The 14,443-nt window shown below is 41.3% G+C and overlaps 1 protein-coding gene across 1 annotated transcript in view; it reads left to right on the top strand.

Moving 5' to 3' along the window:
- MAGT1 (magnesium transporter 1) overlaps positions 1-14,443 on the top strand; it is a 67,613-nt gene that overhangs the window by 40,589 nt on the left and 12,581 nt on the right. The window contains exons 6-8 of the mRNA XM_032757211.2: positions 1,074-1,163; positions 2,699-2,762; positions 12,396-12,470. Of these exons, the coding sequence (XP_032613102.1) occupies positions 1,074-1,163; positions 2,699-2,762; positions 12,396-12,470 (229 nt within the window). The remainder of the gene's footprint in view (positions 1-1,073; positions 1,164-2,698; positions 2,763-12,395; positions 12,471-14,443) is intronic.

Here is a 14,443-nt window from a genome sequence, read left to right as displayed (position 1 = left end):
TTTTATTTCTTACCTGAGGAAAATCGTTTTATATATTTTAATTTTCTGTCTTAAAATCAGTTTATTTCATTCGTTATCTCATTAGGATGGCCAGAACTTCAAGGAACTGATTGTGCCTGCCTTTTATTCAACCTAAATGACAGACTGTCATCTCTATGAAAATCTCTAGTTGTTCTGAAAATATTATTCTTTTTTTTTTTTTTTTTTTTTGAGGCAGAGTCTTGGTCTATCACCCAGACTGGAGTGCAGTGGTGCCATCTTGGCTCACTGCAACCTCTGCTTCCTGGGCTCAAGTGATTCTCCTGCCTCAGCCTCTCGAGTAGCTGGGATTACAGGCGTGTGCCACCACACCCAGCTAATTTTTTTGTATTTTTGGGAGAGACGGGGTTTCACCCTATTGGCCAGGCTGGTCTTGAACTCCTGACCTCAGGTGATCCGCCCACCTTGGCCTCCCAAAGTGCTGGGGTTACAGACATGAGCCACCATGCCCAGCCTGAAAATATTATTCTAAAAAGCCTTTTCAGTATTCAATTTTGAAACTTGTGTCTGCATAGTTATAATTTTTAAATAGTGTTTTCCTGGCTGGGCGCAGTGACTCACACCTATAATCCCAGCTCTTTGGGAGGCCGAGGTGGGCAGATCATGAGGTCAAGAGACCGAGATCAACCTGGCCAACATGGTGAAACCCTGTCTCTACTAAAAATACAAAAACTAGCTGGGCGTGGTTCCGTGCTTCTGTACTCCCAGCTACTCAGTAAGCTGAGGCAGGAGAATCGCTTAAACCTGGGATGCAGAGGTTGCAGTGAGCCGAGATCGCGCCACTGCACTCTAGTCTGGGCAAAAGAGCGAGACTCCATCTCAAAAAAAAAAAAAAATAGTGTTAAAAAAAAAATAGTGTTTTCCTTTTGAAGTATTATGGAATTGTGATCCTTGGGATGAAATATAAGCCTTAATAAATCATTTATCTGCAAAAAATTCTACGTCTTAACTAAACAGATGCACATTTTCAATTCCTATTATCTAATCAAGACAAGAACAGTTCGACCATGAATATTTTATTATTTGTTTCCTAGTGTTTTGTGCTTGCTATGACATCTGGTCAAATGTGGAACCATATAAGAGGACCACCATATGCCCATAAGAATCCCCACACAGGACATGTGGTAAGGGAAGTCTGGGATTTCTTTCCTTTGTAGACCAAAGTTAACTCAATGATTATTACCCTGTGAGAACAGTGCTAGCATATGAAGGAGCTGGATTTAGTCTTCACTTTTCAATCTCTGTGTTAACAAGCTTCCATCACTGATAAGACCATGCGGTGCTCTTTTTTTTTTTCTTCTTTTTTCGAGACGGAGATGTGCTCTTGTTGCCCAGGCTGGAGTGCAATGGCGCGATCTCAGCTCACTGCAACCTCCACCTCCCTGGTTCAAGTGATTCTCCTGCCTCAGCCTCCTGAATAGCTGGGATTACAGGCATGCGCCACCACGCCCAGCTAATTTTGTATTTTTAGTAGAGACGGGGTTTCTTCATGTTGGTCAGGCTGGTCTCAAACTCCCTACCTCAGGTGATCCGCCTGCCTCAGCCTCCCAAAGTGCTGGGAATACAGGCCTGCCGGCATGAGCCACCGCACCCGGCCGCAGTGCTCTTAAAAGTGGGAAGTTCCTTTTCCCATTTGGTGGATCCTTCTAACCAAGCTAGCTAAGAATGAAAGACAGCCTTCAACTAAATAGAAAAATTGATCAAGTACCTGAGCATCCACTGTTTCTAAGCACTGTGCTAAGTATTATTAAATATAGTGATAAGAAAAACATGATCCCTGTCTTCATGGAGCCTACATTATTGTACCTCATGGTCTTGTACACTTAAATACTAGTTTTCTCACCGAGGTGCAGTGTTTTGCATTTGTAGTCCCAGCTACTTGGGAGGCTGAGGTGGGAGGATGACTTGAATCCAGGAGTTCTAGCCCAGCCTGGACAATACAGCAAGATCCATTTTCTTTAAAAAAAAAAAAAACAGGGCCAGGTGTGGTGACTAATACCTGTAATCCTGGCACTTTGGGAGGCTGAGGCAGGAGGACCACTTGAGGCCAGGAGTTCAAGACCAACTTGGGCAGCATAGTGAGACATCATCTCTATGAAAAACAAAAAAGAAAAGAAAAAACAACAACAACTACTTTTCTGACATACTCTGTTGTTGAAAATATAAGTACAATATCCAAGCATTTGGGAGGCTTGAAGTGGGAGGATTGCTTGAGCCCAGGAGTTTGAGACCAGCCTGGCCAACATAGCAATATGTCATTTCTAATGAAAATTTAAAAATTAGCTGAGCAGGCATGGTGGTGCATACTTGTAGTCCCATCTACTTGGGATGCTGAGGCAGGAGGATCGCTGGAGCCAGGACTTTGGGGTTGCAGTGAGCTATGATCATGCCACTGCACTGCAGCCTGGGCAACAGAGCAAGATCCTGTCTCAAAAATAAACATAGTATTAGTACAATGAAAAGACAAATCGAGAATAGATAATACAAAAATAGCCTTATAGTAACCAAACTTACTGATGAATGCCACAGACCCAGAGTATGTCACATGGTTTATCAGGTGAATTAATAATTTCATAGTTTAAAATATCCCATTTTAAGGTTAGCATACCAACATTTAATGTATACTTAAAGATTCCATTTTGTCTTTTTTGCCTCCTAGAATTATATCCATGGAAGCAGTCAAGCCCAGTTTGTAGCTGAAACACACATTGTTCTTCTGTTTAGTATCCTTTTACAATAAGTCTTTCTTGCTGTATTTTGTCTGTTTTCTCACAGTCTAGTATTCTCTCTACAGTATTTGGCTGAGGCTGTTCTCTTAATGCAAGTCACAATATCCTGTGAAAATCATTACTGTGTCATCCTCTCCAGCCCAATAAACTAAGGGCTACTAGGGACAAATCTGTAGTCTGATAGGACCAGGTTTATTGGCTCGTTAATACAAGGAAGACTGTACATTAGAAGAACCATGGAACATCTTAACAAAGAAAAGATAGAGTTGTAATAGGATTTGGGAGAATAGTGGAGTTTATGTGAAATTTAAACAAAGCATTGTTTTGACAGGCTAAAAGCAGTGTACGGCTGTGTAAAGGGGTCAACATCAGGTCTGAACTGTGAATCAGACCCAGGGTTCTGTTTGCTTGGAAACTACAAAGTTAACATAAATGTGGGATTTTTGTCTTCAAAAATTTCTTCTTTGAAGCTCTATACCTTGGTTGTAAATTGAGGCTACTTAGAAATTATACTTGTAAATTGAGTGACTTAGATCTGCCAAGCAAGAATATTTCATTTTTACTCATATAATTGCAAGAAGTCTATTTAAAGACCAATATTCCTCAGTAAGAAAACAGTAGTTACTCAAAGATGGGAATATTTTGACATTTTACAGCTGAAGTGTGTGCTAGGGAAAAATACTTCCTGTGGACTTTGCAGCTGCTTTATGTTTGTGTTGTTCCATCCTCTTGAATGACAAGGAATATTTTTACTTTCTTGGCCTGAGCTAATTTTTATTTTCTTGTATCTAAAAGTGGATGCCTCTGTAAGCTGCAAAGACAGGTAAAAGCAATGTCAGATAAATAAGAATCTAAATTTCATAATATTACTAAACATAGTTTACCCACCTGAATACATAAGCACTGACTCTGGAACAAATCAACAAGGTGAACAAATGTAATATTCCTGGAATTGTGCTTCTTAGCCAGGGTGTCCTGACATTGATATACAAGAATCAGCTGGGCATGGTGGCTCACACCTGTAATCCTAGCACTTTGGGAGGCTGTGATGGGTAGATTGCTTGAGCCCAGGAGTTTGAGACCAGCCTGGGCAACATGGCAAAACCCCATCCCTACAAAAGAATACACACAAAAAATTAGCCAAGTATGGTGATGCATGCCTGCTACCAGGGAGGCTGAGGTGGGAGGATCACTTGAACCCAGGAGGTCAAGGCAACAGTGAGCCAATATCACACCACTGCACTCCAGCCTGGACGACACAGTGAGACCGTCTCTAATAAAAAAGGGAAAAAAAAACAAAAGTTAAATATATTTTTTTCTGATTGCAAAAGGAATACAAATTAAAGAAAATTTAGAATACAAATAAGTATAAAGAAAAAATTCAAAACCACTGAAAATTCTATCTTTAGTAAATGTTTGTGTATGTCTTTCCCAGTTTTATTATACTATGTTGATGATTAGAGAGATTTTAAGGAAAGCATTCTAAAAAAATATTAAGCTTTTGATTTTAACTGATTTTAATTGAAGGATATTTGGGAAAATGTTCTTATGCACTATGGAAAATATACTTACTGCTTAACATCCAGCCCAAACCTGGGAGAGTTAATCTATTCAACCATGAAATGGTAAGCTGAAAGATTAACAATATACACCTAGTCCATATGAGAAGAAGGAAGACTGAGGCCGGGCACGGTGGCTCATGCCTATAATCCCAGCACTTTGGAAGGCCAAGGTGGGTAGATCACCTGAGATCAGGAGTTCGAGACCAGCCTGGCCAACATGATGAAACCCCATCTCTACTAAAAATACAAAAAAAATTAGCTGAGCATGGTGGCGGGTGCCTGTAATCCCCGCTACTCGGGAGGCTGAGGCAGGAGAATCTCTTGAACCCAGGAGGTGGGGGTTGCAGTGAGCAGAGATCGCGTGATTGCTCTCCAGGGTGGGCAATAAGAGCAAAACTCCATCTCGGGGGGCGGGGGGGAAAAGACTGAAAGAAAAGTATTACTCAAACTTTATTTTTTTAACTCCTAAAATTATAGTTGAAAATGTTCGTTTATGGGCTGGACGTGGTGGCTCACACCTTCCCACCCAGAAGTAACTGCTATCCTGACTGCTAACACTATGGGTTTATTTTACCTATTTTTTTTAACTTACATAAATGGAATCCTACAGGGCTGGGTGCGGTGGCTCATGCCTATAATCACAGCACTTTGGGAGGCTGAGGCAGGCAGATCGCCTGAGGCCAGGAGTTGAAGACCAGCCTGGCCAACATGACAAAACTCTTTGTCTACTAAAAAAAAGTACATAAATTAACTGGGTGTGGTGCTGCGTGCCTGTGGTCCCAGCTACTTGGGAGGCTGAGGCAGGAGGGTGGCTTGAGCCCAGGAGGTAGAGGTTGCAGTGAGCTGAGATCGCACCACTGCGCTCCAGCCTGGCTGATAGAGCCAGACTTTGTCTCAAAATAAAAAAAAAAAAAAGAAAACACAATAAATGGAATCCCACAATAAATATATTTGGATTTATTTTTATTTTTATTTTTTTAGAGATGAAATCTTGTGTTGCCCAGGCTGGAGTGCAGTGGGGTCACCACAGCTCACTATAACCTCAACCTCCCAGAATCAAGCAGTCCTCCCACATCAGCCTCCCGAGTAGCTGGGACTATAGGTGTGCACTACCGCACCCAGCTAATTTTTGTATTTTTTTCTAGAGACGGAGTCTCGCCCTGTCATCCAGGCTGCCGTCAATCTCCTGGGCTCAAACAATCCTCATACCTTGGCCTCCTGAATTTTTAAAATAAAGTAGCAGTCTGGAAAATGTTCACCTATAACCTGAAACCCTAATAGTATAAACTACGTTTACTTTTGCATATTATCTTGCATTCATTTCTATATGAATGTTTCATGGTAAGGGTGTTCATTTTTTATACTTGTAGACATGTTGTGCGTGAAGTTTGCTGTCTTAATATATTATAAGCATTTTCTATGTTGTATGGCCTTTATATTTATAAAATACATAAAAATTACAAAGAAATCTGAAAATACAAAGAAAAAGAAAAGTAGTCAATATTCTTAATGTTTAAATAATGGATATATCATATCCATGTTGCCCAGGCTGGTCTTGAACTCCTGACCTCAGGTGATCCACCCGCCTTGGCCTCAAGCGTGAGCCACCACGCCTAGCCTTCTACTAGCTTTCAATAGCCTAGTTGTATGTTATGGAATACTGTCTCCTCTATTTATGCTCAGTTTTCCTGGAGTAACATTTAATCAGGACTGTGTAATTTAGGTATTTCATTGTTTGTATTCCTCACTAGAGTGTAATCTTCTTCATGGTAGGATCTTTATTTTGTTCAACTTTATATTTCCAACAGTTTATAGTGCCTGCCATATAATAGGCAGTGTTAGTAAAAATTTAAAGATTCAGTAAATGAAATAAAACAGTATACATGGAAGTGCATCATAGCTCTTGACAGCTAAGAAGAGTACACAAAAGACTTTGAGGTATTCAGCAAGAAGGAAAGCTCATTCAAAGCAAAAGCACATAAACCATGATAAAAAGACAAGCTTTCCCCAGAGCAAGTCTCAATCATTAATCAGAGAGTACCCAGTAATCAAAGCCTATAGAAATGATCAATCTTTGGCCGGGCATGGTGGCTCATGCCTGTAACCCCAGCACTTTGAGAGGCTGAGGTGAGTGGATCACCTGAGGTCATGAGCTCGAGACCAGCCAGGCCAACATGGCTAAACCCCGTCTCTACTCAAAATACAAAAATTAACCAACCGTGGTGGCATGTGCCTGTAATCCCAGCTACTCAGGAGGCAGAGGCAGGAGAATTTCTTGAACCCGGGAGGCAGAGGTTGCAGTGAGTGAGGCAAGATGGCACCACTGCACTCCAGCCTGAGTGACAGAGCAAAACTCTGTCTCAAAAAAAAGAAAGAAATGATCATATTAACAAAAGACCTTTGTCCAGCCAAGATGGCCGAATAGGAACAGCTCCAGTCTACAGCTCCCAACGTGAGCAACACAGAAGACGGGTGATTTCTGCATTTCCAACTGAGGTACCGGGTTCATCTCACTGGGGATTGTCAGACAGTGGCTGCAGGACAGTGGGTGTAGCGCAGCGAGCATGAACCAAAGCAGGGCGAGGCATCGCCTCACCCGGGAAGTGCAAGGGGTCAGGGAATTCCCTTTCCTAGCCAAGGAAAGGGGTGACAGACGGCACCTGGAAAATCGGGTCACTCCCACCCTAATACTGTGCTTTTCCGACGGTCTTAGCAAACGGCACACCAGGAGATTATATCCTGTGCCTGGCTCTGAGGGTCCTATGCCCACTGAGCCTCGCTCATTGCTAGCACAGCAGTCTGAGATCAAACAGCAAGGCGGCAGCGAGCCTGGGGGAGGGGTGCCCACCATTGCCGAGGCTTGAGTAGGTAAACAAAGCAGCTGGGAAGCTCGAACTGGCAACAAAACAAAGCTGGACAGAGAATGACTTTGACGAGTTGAGAGAAGAAGGCTTCAGACGATCAAACTTCTCCGAGCTAAAGGAGGAAGTTCGAACCCATGGCAAAGAAGTTAAAAACCTTGAAAAAATATTAGACGAATGGATAACTAGAATAACCAATGCAGAGAAGTCCTTAAAGGACCTGATGGAGCTGAAAACCATGGCACGAGAACTGCGTGATGAATGCAGAAGCCTCAGTAGCCGATTCGATCAACTGGAAGAAAGAGTATCAGTGATGGAAGATCAAATGAATGAAATGAAGCAAGAAGAGAAGTTTGGAGAAAAAAGAATAAAAAGAAACGAACATAGCCTCCAAGAAATATGGGACTATGTGAAAAGACCAAATCTACGTCTGATTGGTGTACCTGAAAGTGACGGGGAGAATGGAACCAAGTTGGAAAATACTCTGCAGGACATTATCCAGGAGAACTTCCCCAATCTAGCAAGGCAGGCCAACATTCAAATTTAGGAAATACAGAGAACGCTACAAAGATATTCTTTGAGAAGAGCAACTCCAAGACACATAATTGTCAGATTCACCAAAGTTGAAATGAAGGAAAAGATGTTAAGGGCAGCCAGAGAGAAAGGTCGGGTTACCCACCAAGGGAAGCCCATCAGACTAACAGCTGATCTCTCAGCAGAAACTCTACAAGCCAGAAGAGAGTGGGGGCCAATATTCAACATTCTTAAATAAAAGAATTTTCAACCCAGAATTTCATATCCAGCCAAACTAAGCTTCATAAGTGAAGGAGAAATAAAATCCTTTACAGACAAGCAAATGCTGAGAGATTTTGTCACTACCAGGCTTGCCCTACAAGAGCTCCTGAAGGAAGCACTAAACATGGAAAGGAACAACCAGTACCAGCCACTGCAAAAGCATGCCAAATTGTAAAGACCATCAAGGCTAGGAAGAAACTGCATCAACTAACGAGGAAAATAACCAGCTAACATCATAATGACAGGATCAAATTCACACATAACAATATTAACCTTAAATGTAAATGGACTAAATGCTCCAATTAAAAGACACAGACTGGCAAATTGGATAAAGAATCAAGACCCATCAGTGTGCTGTATTCAGGAAACCCATCTCATGTGCAGAGATACACATAGACTCAAAATAAAGGGATGGAGGAAGATCTACCAAGCAACTGGAAAACAAAAAAATGCAGGGGTTGCAATCCTAGTCTCTGATAAAACAGACTTTAAACCAACAAAGATCAAAAGAGACAAAGAAGGCCATTACATAATGGTAAATGGATCAATTCAACGAGAAGTGCTAACTATCCTAAATATATATGCACCCAAAACAGGAGCACCCAGATTCATAAAGCAAGTCCTTAGTGACCTACAGAGAGACTTAGACTCCCACACAATAATAATGGGAGACTTAACACCCCACTGTCAACATTAGACAGATCCACGAGACAGAAAGTTAACAAGGATACCCAGGAATTGAACTCAGCTCTGCACCAAGTGGACCTGATAGACATCTACAGAACTCTCCACCCCAAATCAACAGAATGTACATTCTTTTCAGCACCACACAACACCTATTCCAAAACTGACTACATAGTTGGAAGTAAAGCACTCCTCAGCAAAAGTAAAAGAACAGAAATTATAACAAACTGTCTCTCAGACCACAGTGCAATCAAACTAGAACTCAGGATTAAGAAACTCACTCAGAACCGCTCAACTACCTGGAAACTGAACAACCTGCTCCTGAATGACTACTGGGTACATAACAAAATGAAGGCAGAAATAAAGATGTTCTTTGAAACCAACGAGAACAAAGACACAACATACCAGAATCTCTGGGACACATTTAAAGCAGTGTGTAGAGGGAAATTTATAGCACTAAATGCCCACAAGAGAAAGCAGGAAAGATCTAAAATTGACACCCTAACATCACAAAAGAACTAGAGAAGCAAGAGCAAACACATTCAAAAGCTAGCAGAAGGCAAGAAATAACTAAGATCAGAGCAGAACTGAAGGAGATAGAGACACAAAAAAACCCTTCAAAAAATCAGTGAATCCAGGAGCTGGTTTTTTGAAAAGATCAACAAAATTGATAGACCGCTAGCAAGACTAATAAAGAAGAAAAGAGAGAAGAATCAAATAGATGCAATAAAAAATGATAAAGGGGATATCACCACTGATCCCACAGAAATACAAACTACCATCAGAGCATACTATGAACACCTCTACGCAAATAAACTAGAAAATCTAGAGGAAATGGATAAATTCCTGGACACGTACACCCTCCCAAGTCTAAACCAGGAAGAAGTTGAATCTCTGAATGGACCAGTAACAGGCTCTGAAATTGAGGCAATAGTTAATAGCTTACCAACCAAAAAAAGTCCAGGACCAGATGGATTCGCATCCAGATTCTACCAGAGGTACAAGGAGGAACTGGTACCATTCCTTCTGAAACTATTCCCATCAATAGAAAAAGAGGGAATCCTCCCTAACTCATTTTATGAGGCCAGCATCATCCTGATACCAAAGCCTGGCAGAGATACAACAAAAAAAAGAGAATTTTAGACCAAATATCCCTGATGAACATTGATGCAAAATCCTCAATAAAATACTGGCAAAAAAAATACTGGGGGAGAGATAGCATTAGGAGATATACCTAATGTTAAATGACGAGTTAATGGGTGCAGCACACCAACATGGGACATGTGTACATATGTAACAAACCTGCACGGTGTGCACACGTACCCTAAAACTTAAAGTATAATAAATAAAAATTTTAAAAAAGAGAGAAATGATCAATCTTTGCACAAACCTGCAGATAAAGAACTCAGAAAAAATTGCCGGAGAAGAGACTTGGCTGAACAACTGAAAACATGATGAATGGGCATCATCCCTAACAAGAGGCTATTGAAGAAAGAATGCCAGATGGGGCGCAGGCACATTGGTTCATGCCTGTAATTCCAGCACTTTGGGAGGCCCAGGCTGGAGAATTGCTTGAGCCCAGGAGTTTGAGACCAGCCTGGGCAACATAGTGAGACCCCGTTTCTACAAAAAAATCAACAAAACGAACCTGGCATGGTGGCATGCACCTATAGTCCTAGATACTCAGGAGGCTGAGGCAGGAGGATCTCTTGAGCCTGGGAGGTGGAGGTTGCAGTGAGTTGTGATTGTGCCATTGCACTCCACCCTGGGTAACAGAGTGAGACCCTGTCTCAAATAAATAAATTAAATTTAAAAAATTTAAAAAAGAATGCAAGATGGTAATGAAGGGATGACAAGTCAAATTTTAGAGCCAATTTTAAATTCAGGCCTCATTTAAACACATATTTTTCCCTTTCCGCTTAATGATATCCACATGTGGTAGCATACAACATGTATGTACGTATGCATAATTGATTTGGGAGTGTTTTACTACTGTTAGTATTCACTAGACTGCAGGGTGAATCTGTCTTTTCTACTAGAACACATTCTATTTGCTTTAAAATTTGAATTTGCTTATTTTAATATTCAACCATGCCGTCTGTTACCTATTTGTATGGGTAGTTGTATTTTGTATTTATGCAGCTCCTATTAAGCTGAATAAAAGTGTGGTCATGGCACATGTGGGATTTTTCTTTTTCTTTTTTTTTTTTTTTTTTTTGAGACGGAGTCTTGTTCTGTCCCCCAGGCTGGAGTGCAGTAGTGCCATCTCGGCTCACTGCAACCTCTGCCTCCCGGGTTCAAGTGATTCTCCTGCCTCAGCCTCCCGAGTAGCTGCGATTACAGGCGCCTGCCACCACGCCCGGCTAATTTTTGTATTTTCAGTAGAAACGGGTTTTTGCCATGTTGGCCAGGCTGGTCTTGAACTCCTGACTTCAGGTGATCCGCCTGCCTCTGCCTCCCAAAGTGCTGGGAGTACAGGCATGAGCCACCACGCACGGCCAGGATTTTTCTTTTTTATTAGAATAGGATAAAATTAGATAGGTTAGTAGTAATTTGTGCTTTAAAGGCTAATTATTGATGCACTTTTGGCATCTTGGCATGGGGAAAAATTAAAAAATAAAGTATTATTGAAAATATGGAGAATTTTTTTTTTGACACACAGTCTAGTTCTATCATGCAGGCTAGAGTACAGTGGTATGATCACGGCTAACTGCAGTCTCAACCTCCCAGGCTCAAGCAATCCTCCTACCTCAGCCTCCCAAGTAGCTAGGACTACAGGTATGTGTGTGTCACCAGCCTGGCCAATTTTTTGTATTTTTTGGTAGAGACAGGGTCTCACCATGTTGCCCAAGCTGGTTTTGAACTCCCAGACTTAAGCAATCTGCCCACCTCGGCCTCCCAAACTGTTAGGATTACAGGTGTGAACCGCTAAACTAGGCCAGGAGAAATTTTTCAGAAATTAATTTTCAAATAAAAAGTAGTTACTGTTCTCCCTAAATGATATATATTTCAAATGTGTTCTTTAGGGAGGTGGGGTGAAATATTCAAAATGGCTATTTAGGGCTGGGCGTGGTCGTTCACACCTGTAATCCCAGCACTTCGGGAGGCCGAGGCAGGTGGATTGCTTGAGGTCAAGAGTTCAAGACCAGCCTGTGCAACGTGACAAAACCCCATCTCTACAAAAAAAAAAAAAATTACAGAATTTAGCTGGGCGTGGTGGTGAGCACCTGTAGTTGCAGCTACTCAGGAGGCTGAGGTGGGAGGGTGGCTTGAGCCTGGGAGGTGGAGGTTGTAGTGAGCTGAGATTGCGTCACTCACTCCAGCCTGGGTGACAGAGCCAGACCCTGTCTCAAAAAAAAAAAAAGCTATTTAATATTTTTAAGTGTGTTTGAGGTCAGGGCAATAACTGAATGTCCAGACAGGTTATTTCAAAGTACAATTTTTCGGGAAAACTCATATTTCATCTGTAAGTTATGGTGGGACATTTGTTTAAAATATCATTTTTTCTTTGCACAAATGAAGTAATCTTCTAATTTTAATTTTTTATATCTTCATAGTAAATAATTGTCATGCTGTATAGATACAAGATTCCTTATTTTGGTTTTTTATAATGAAGAGTTGAAGGTTTATATATTCATTTTAATTTTCTTCATGAGAAACTGGGAATAGTAAAATGGTATGTCTTTTGTGTCTGTGCGAATTTCTCCTTAAACAATTTTTCTTAGATGGTGGAGTTACCTTAGGAATGGTGCTTTTATGTGAAGCTGCTACCTCTGACATGGATATTGGAAAGCGAAAGAGTAAGTCACCTTACTCAAAATGTAACAGTGCTGCCTGTAATATGGAAAAAGAGTGATCTCTTAATCACTTTTCCTCTTACTTATAGGATAAGTAGGTTATTTTACCCCTTTACTATTTTTTTCTTTAAATGTCTTACCTGTTATTAAATTCCTTTACTATTATAAAATTAATATATGCTCATTATAGAAAATGTAAAAAAACAGGAGCATGAAACATTTATTCCACCACTGAAAAACTAATTATTTTTAAACTGTAATATATTTCTTTCCACTTATAAAAACATCTTAAAAACTGTATATATAAAATTTTGACACTTCACACCCCCTTTTTAAACTGGAATTAAATAATAACTTTTTCTATATACATAATTTTAAACTTATACTCTGTTATTGTTTGTTTTCTTTAAGATAGGGTCTCACTCTGTCACTCAGGCTGGAGTGCAGTGGCATAATCATAGCTCACTGAAACCTCTGCCCCTAGGCTCAAGTTGTCCTCACACCTCAACTTCCCTAGTAGCTGGGACTACAGGCATGTGCCACCATGCCCAGCTAATATTTTGTACTTTTTGTAGAGATGGGGTTTTGTCACTTTGCCCAGGCTGGCCTCAAACCCCTGGACTCAAGTGATCTTCCCACCTCAGCCTCCCAAAGTGTTGGGATTACAGGTGTGAGCTGCCGTGCCTGGCTGACTTACACTCTATATTGTAATTTAACTATTCCGATTTTTTTCAATGTTTAGTTTTTTCCTAATTTCAACTATAATTATTCTTCAGTAACTATCATGATACATTAAGCATCATTTTTTTTTTTTTTTTGAGACAGAGTTTTGCTCTTACTACCCAGGCTGGAGTGCAGTGGTGAGATCTCGGCTCACTGCATCCTCTGCCTCCCAGGTTCAAGTGATTCTCCTGCCTCAGCCTCCTGAGTAGCCGGGATTACAGGCGCCCATCACCATGCCTGGCTAGTTTTTTTGTTTTTTGGGGTTTTTGTTTGTTTGTTTTTTGCATTTTTAGTAGAGACAGGGTTTCACCATATTGGCCAGGCTGGTCTTGAACTCCTGACCTCAGTGATCCACTCGCCTCGGCCTCCCGAAGTGCTGGGATTACAGGCATGAGCCACCACGTCCAGCCATCATTCTTATTTTATATTGTTTCCTTAAGGTAGATTCCTAGAAGAAGAATTCCTAGAAGAAGATTCCTAGAAGAAGAAGTCCTCTGTCTATTTTCAATTCTCTTGATGTTTTAATCATTACAGATTATTTTGGCAAGTTAAGATAATTTCGATTTCTACTACTGGTATTTAAGAATGTTTGTTTCAGCCGGGCACAGTGGCTTATGCCTGTAATCCCAGCACTTTGGGAGACTGAGGTGGGTGGATCACTTGAGGTCAGGAGTTTGAGGCCGTCAAGCCTGATCAACATGGTGAAACCCCATCTCTACTAAAAGTACAAAAATTTGGCCAAGCGCGGTGGCTCACGCCTGTAATCTCAACACTTTGGGAGGCCAAGGCAGGTGGATCACAAGGTCAGGAGTTCGAGACCAGCCTGGCCAACATGGTGAAACCCGCATCTCTACTAAAAATACAAAAATTAGCCGGGCGTGGTGGCATGCGCATGTAATCTCAGCTACTTAGGTGGCTGAGGCAGGAGAATTGCTTGAACCCAGGAGGTGGAGGTTGCAGTGAGCCGAGATCACGCCATTGCACTCCAGCCTGGGTGACAAAGCGAGACTCCATCTCAAAAAAAAAAAAAATTAACCAGGCATTGTGGTGCATGCCTGTTATCCCAGCTACTTGGGAGGCTGAGGCAGGAGAATCGCTTGAACCTGGGAGGCAGAGGTTGCAGTGAGCCGAGATCGCGCCATTGCATTCCAGCCTGGACAACAAGAGTGAAACTTCATCTTAAAGAAAAAAAAAAAAAAAGAATGTTTGTTTCATTGGTTTTTTTGTTGTTGTTGTTGTTGTTGAGTCTCGCT

The sequence above is a fragment of the Hylobates moloch genome, unplaced genomic scaffold (assembly GCF_009828535.3).
Source record: "Hylobates moloch isolate HMO894 unplaced genomic scaffold, HMol_V3 SCAFFOLD_7, whole genome shotgun sequence".
In the NCBI taxonomy this organism is placed as follows: Eukaryota; Metazoa; Chordata; class Mammalia; order Primates; family Hylobatidae; genus Hylobates; species Hylobates moloch.
The sequence above is the reverse complement of the archived record's forward strand: the minus strand, read 5'-3'. Positions and strand labels throughout refer to the sequence as shown.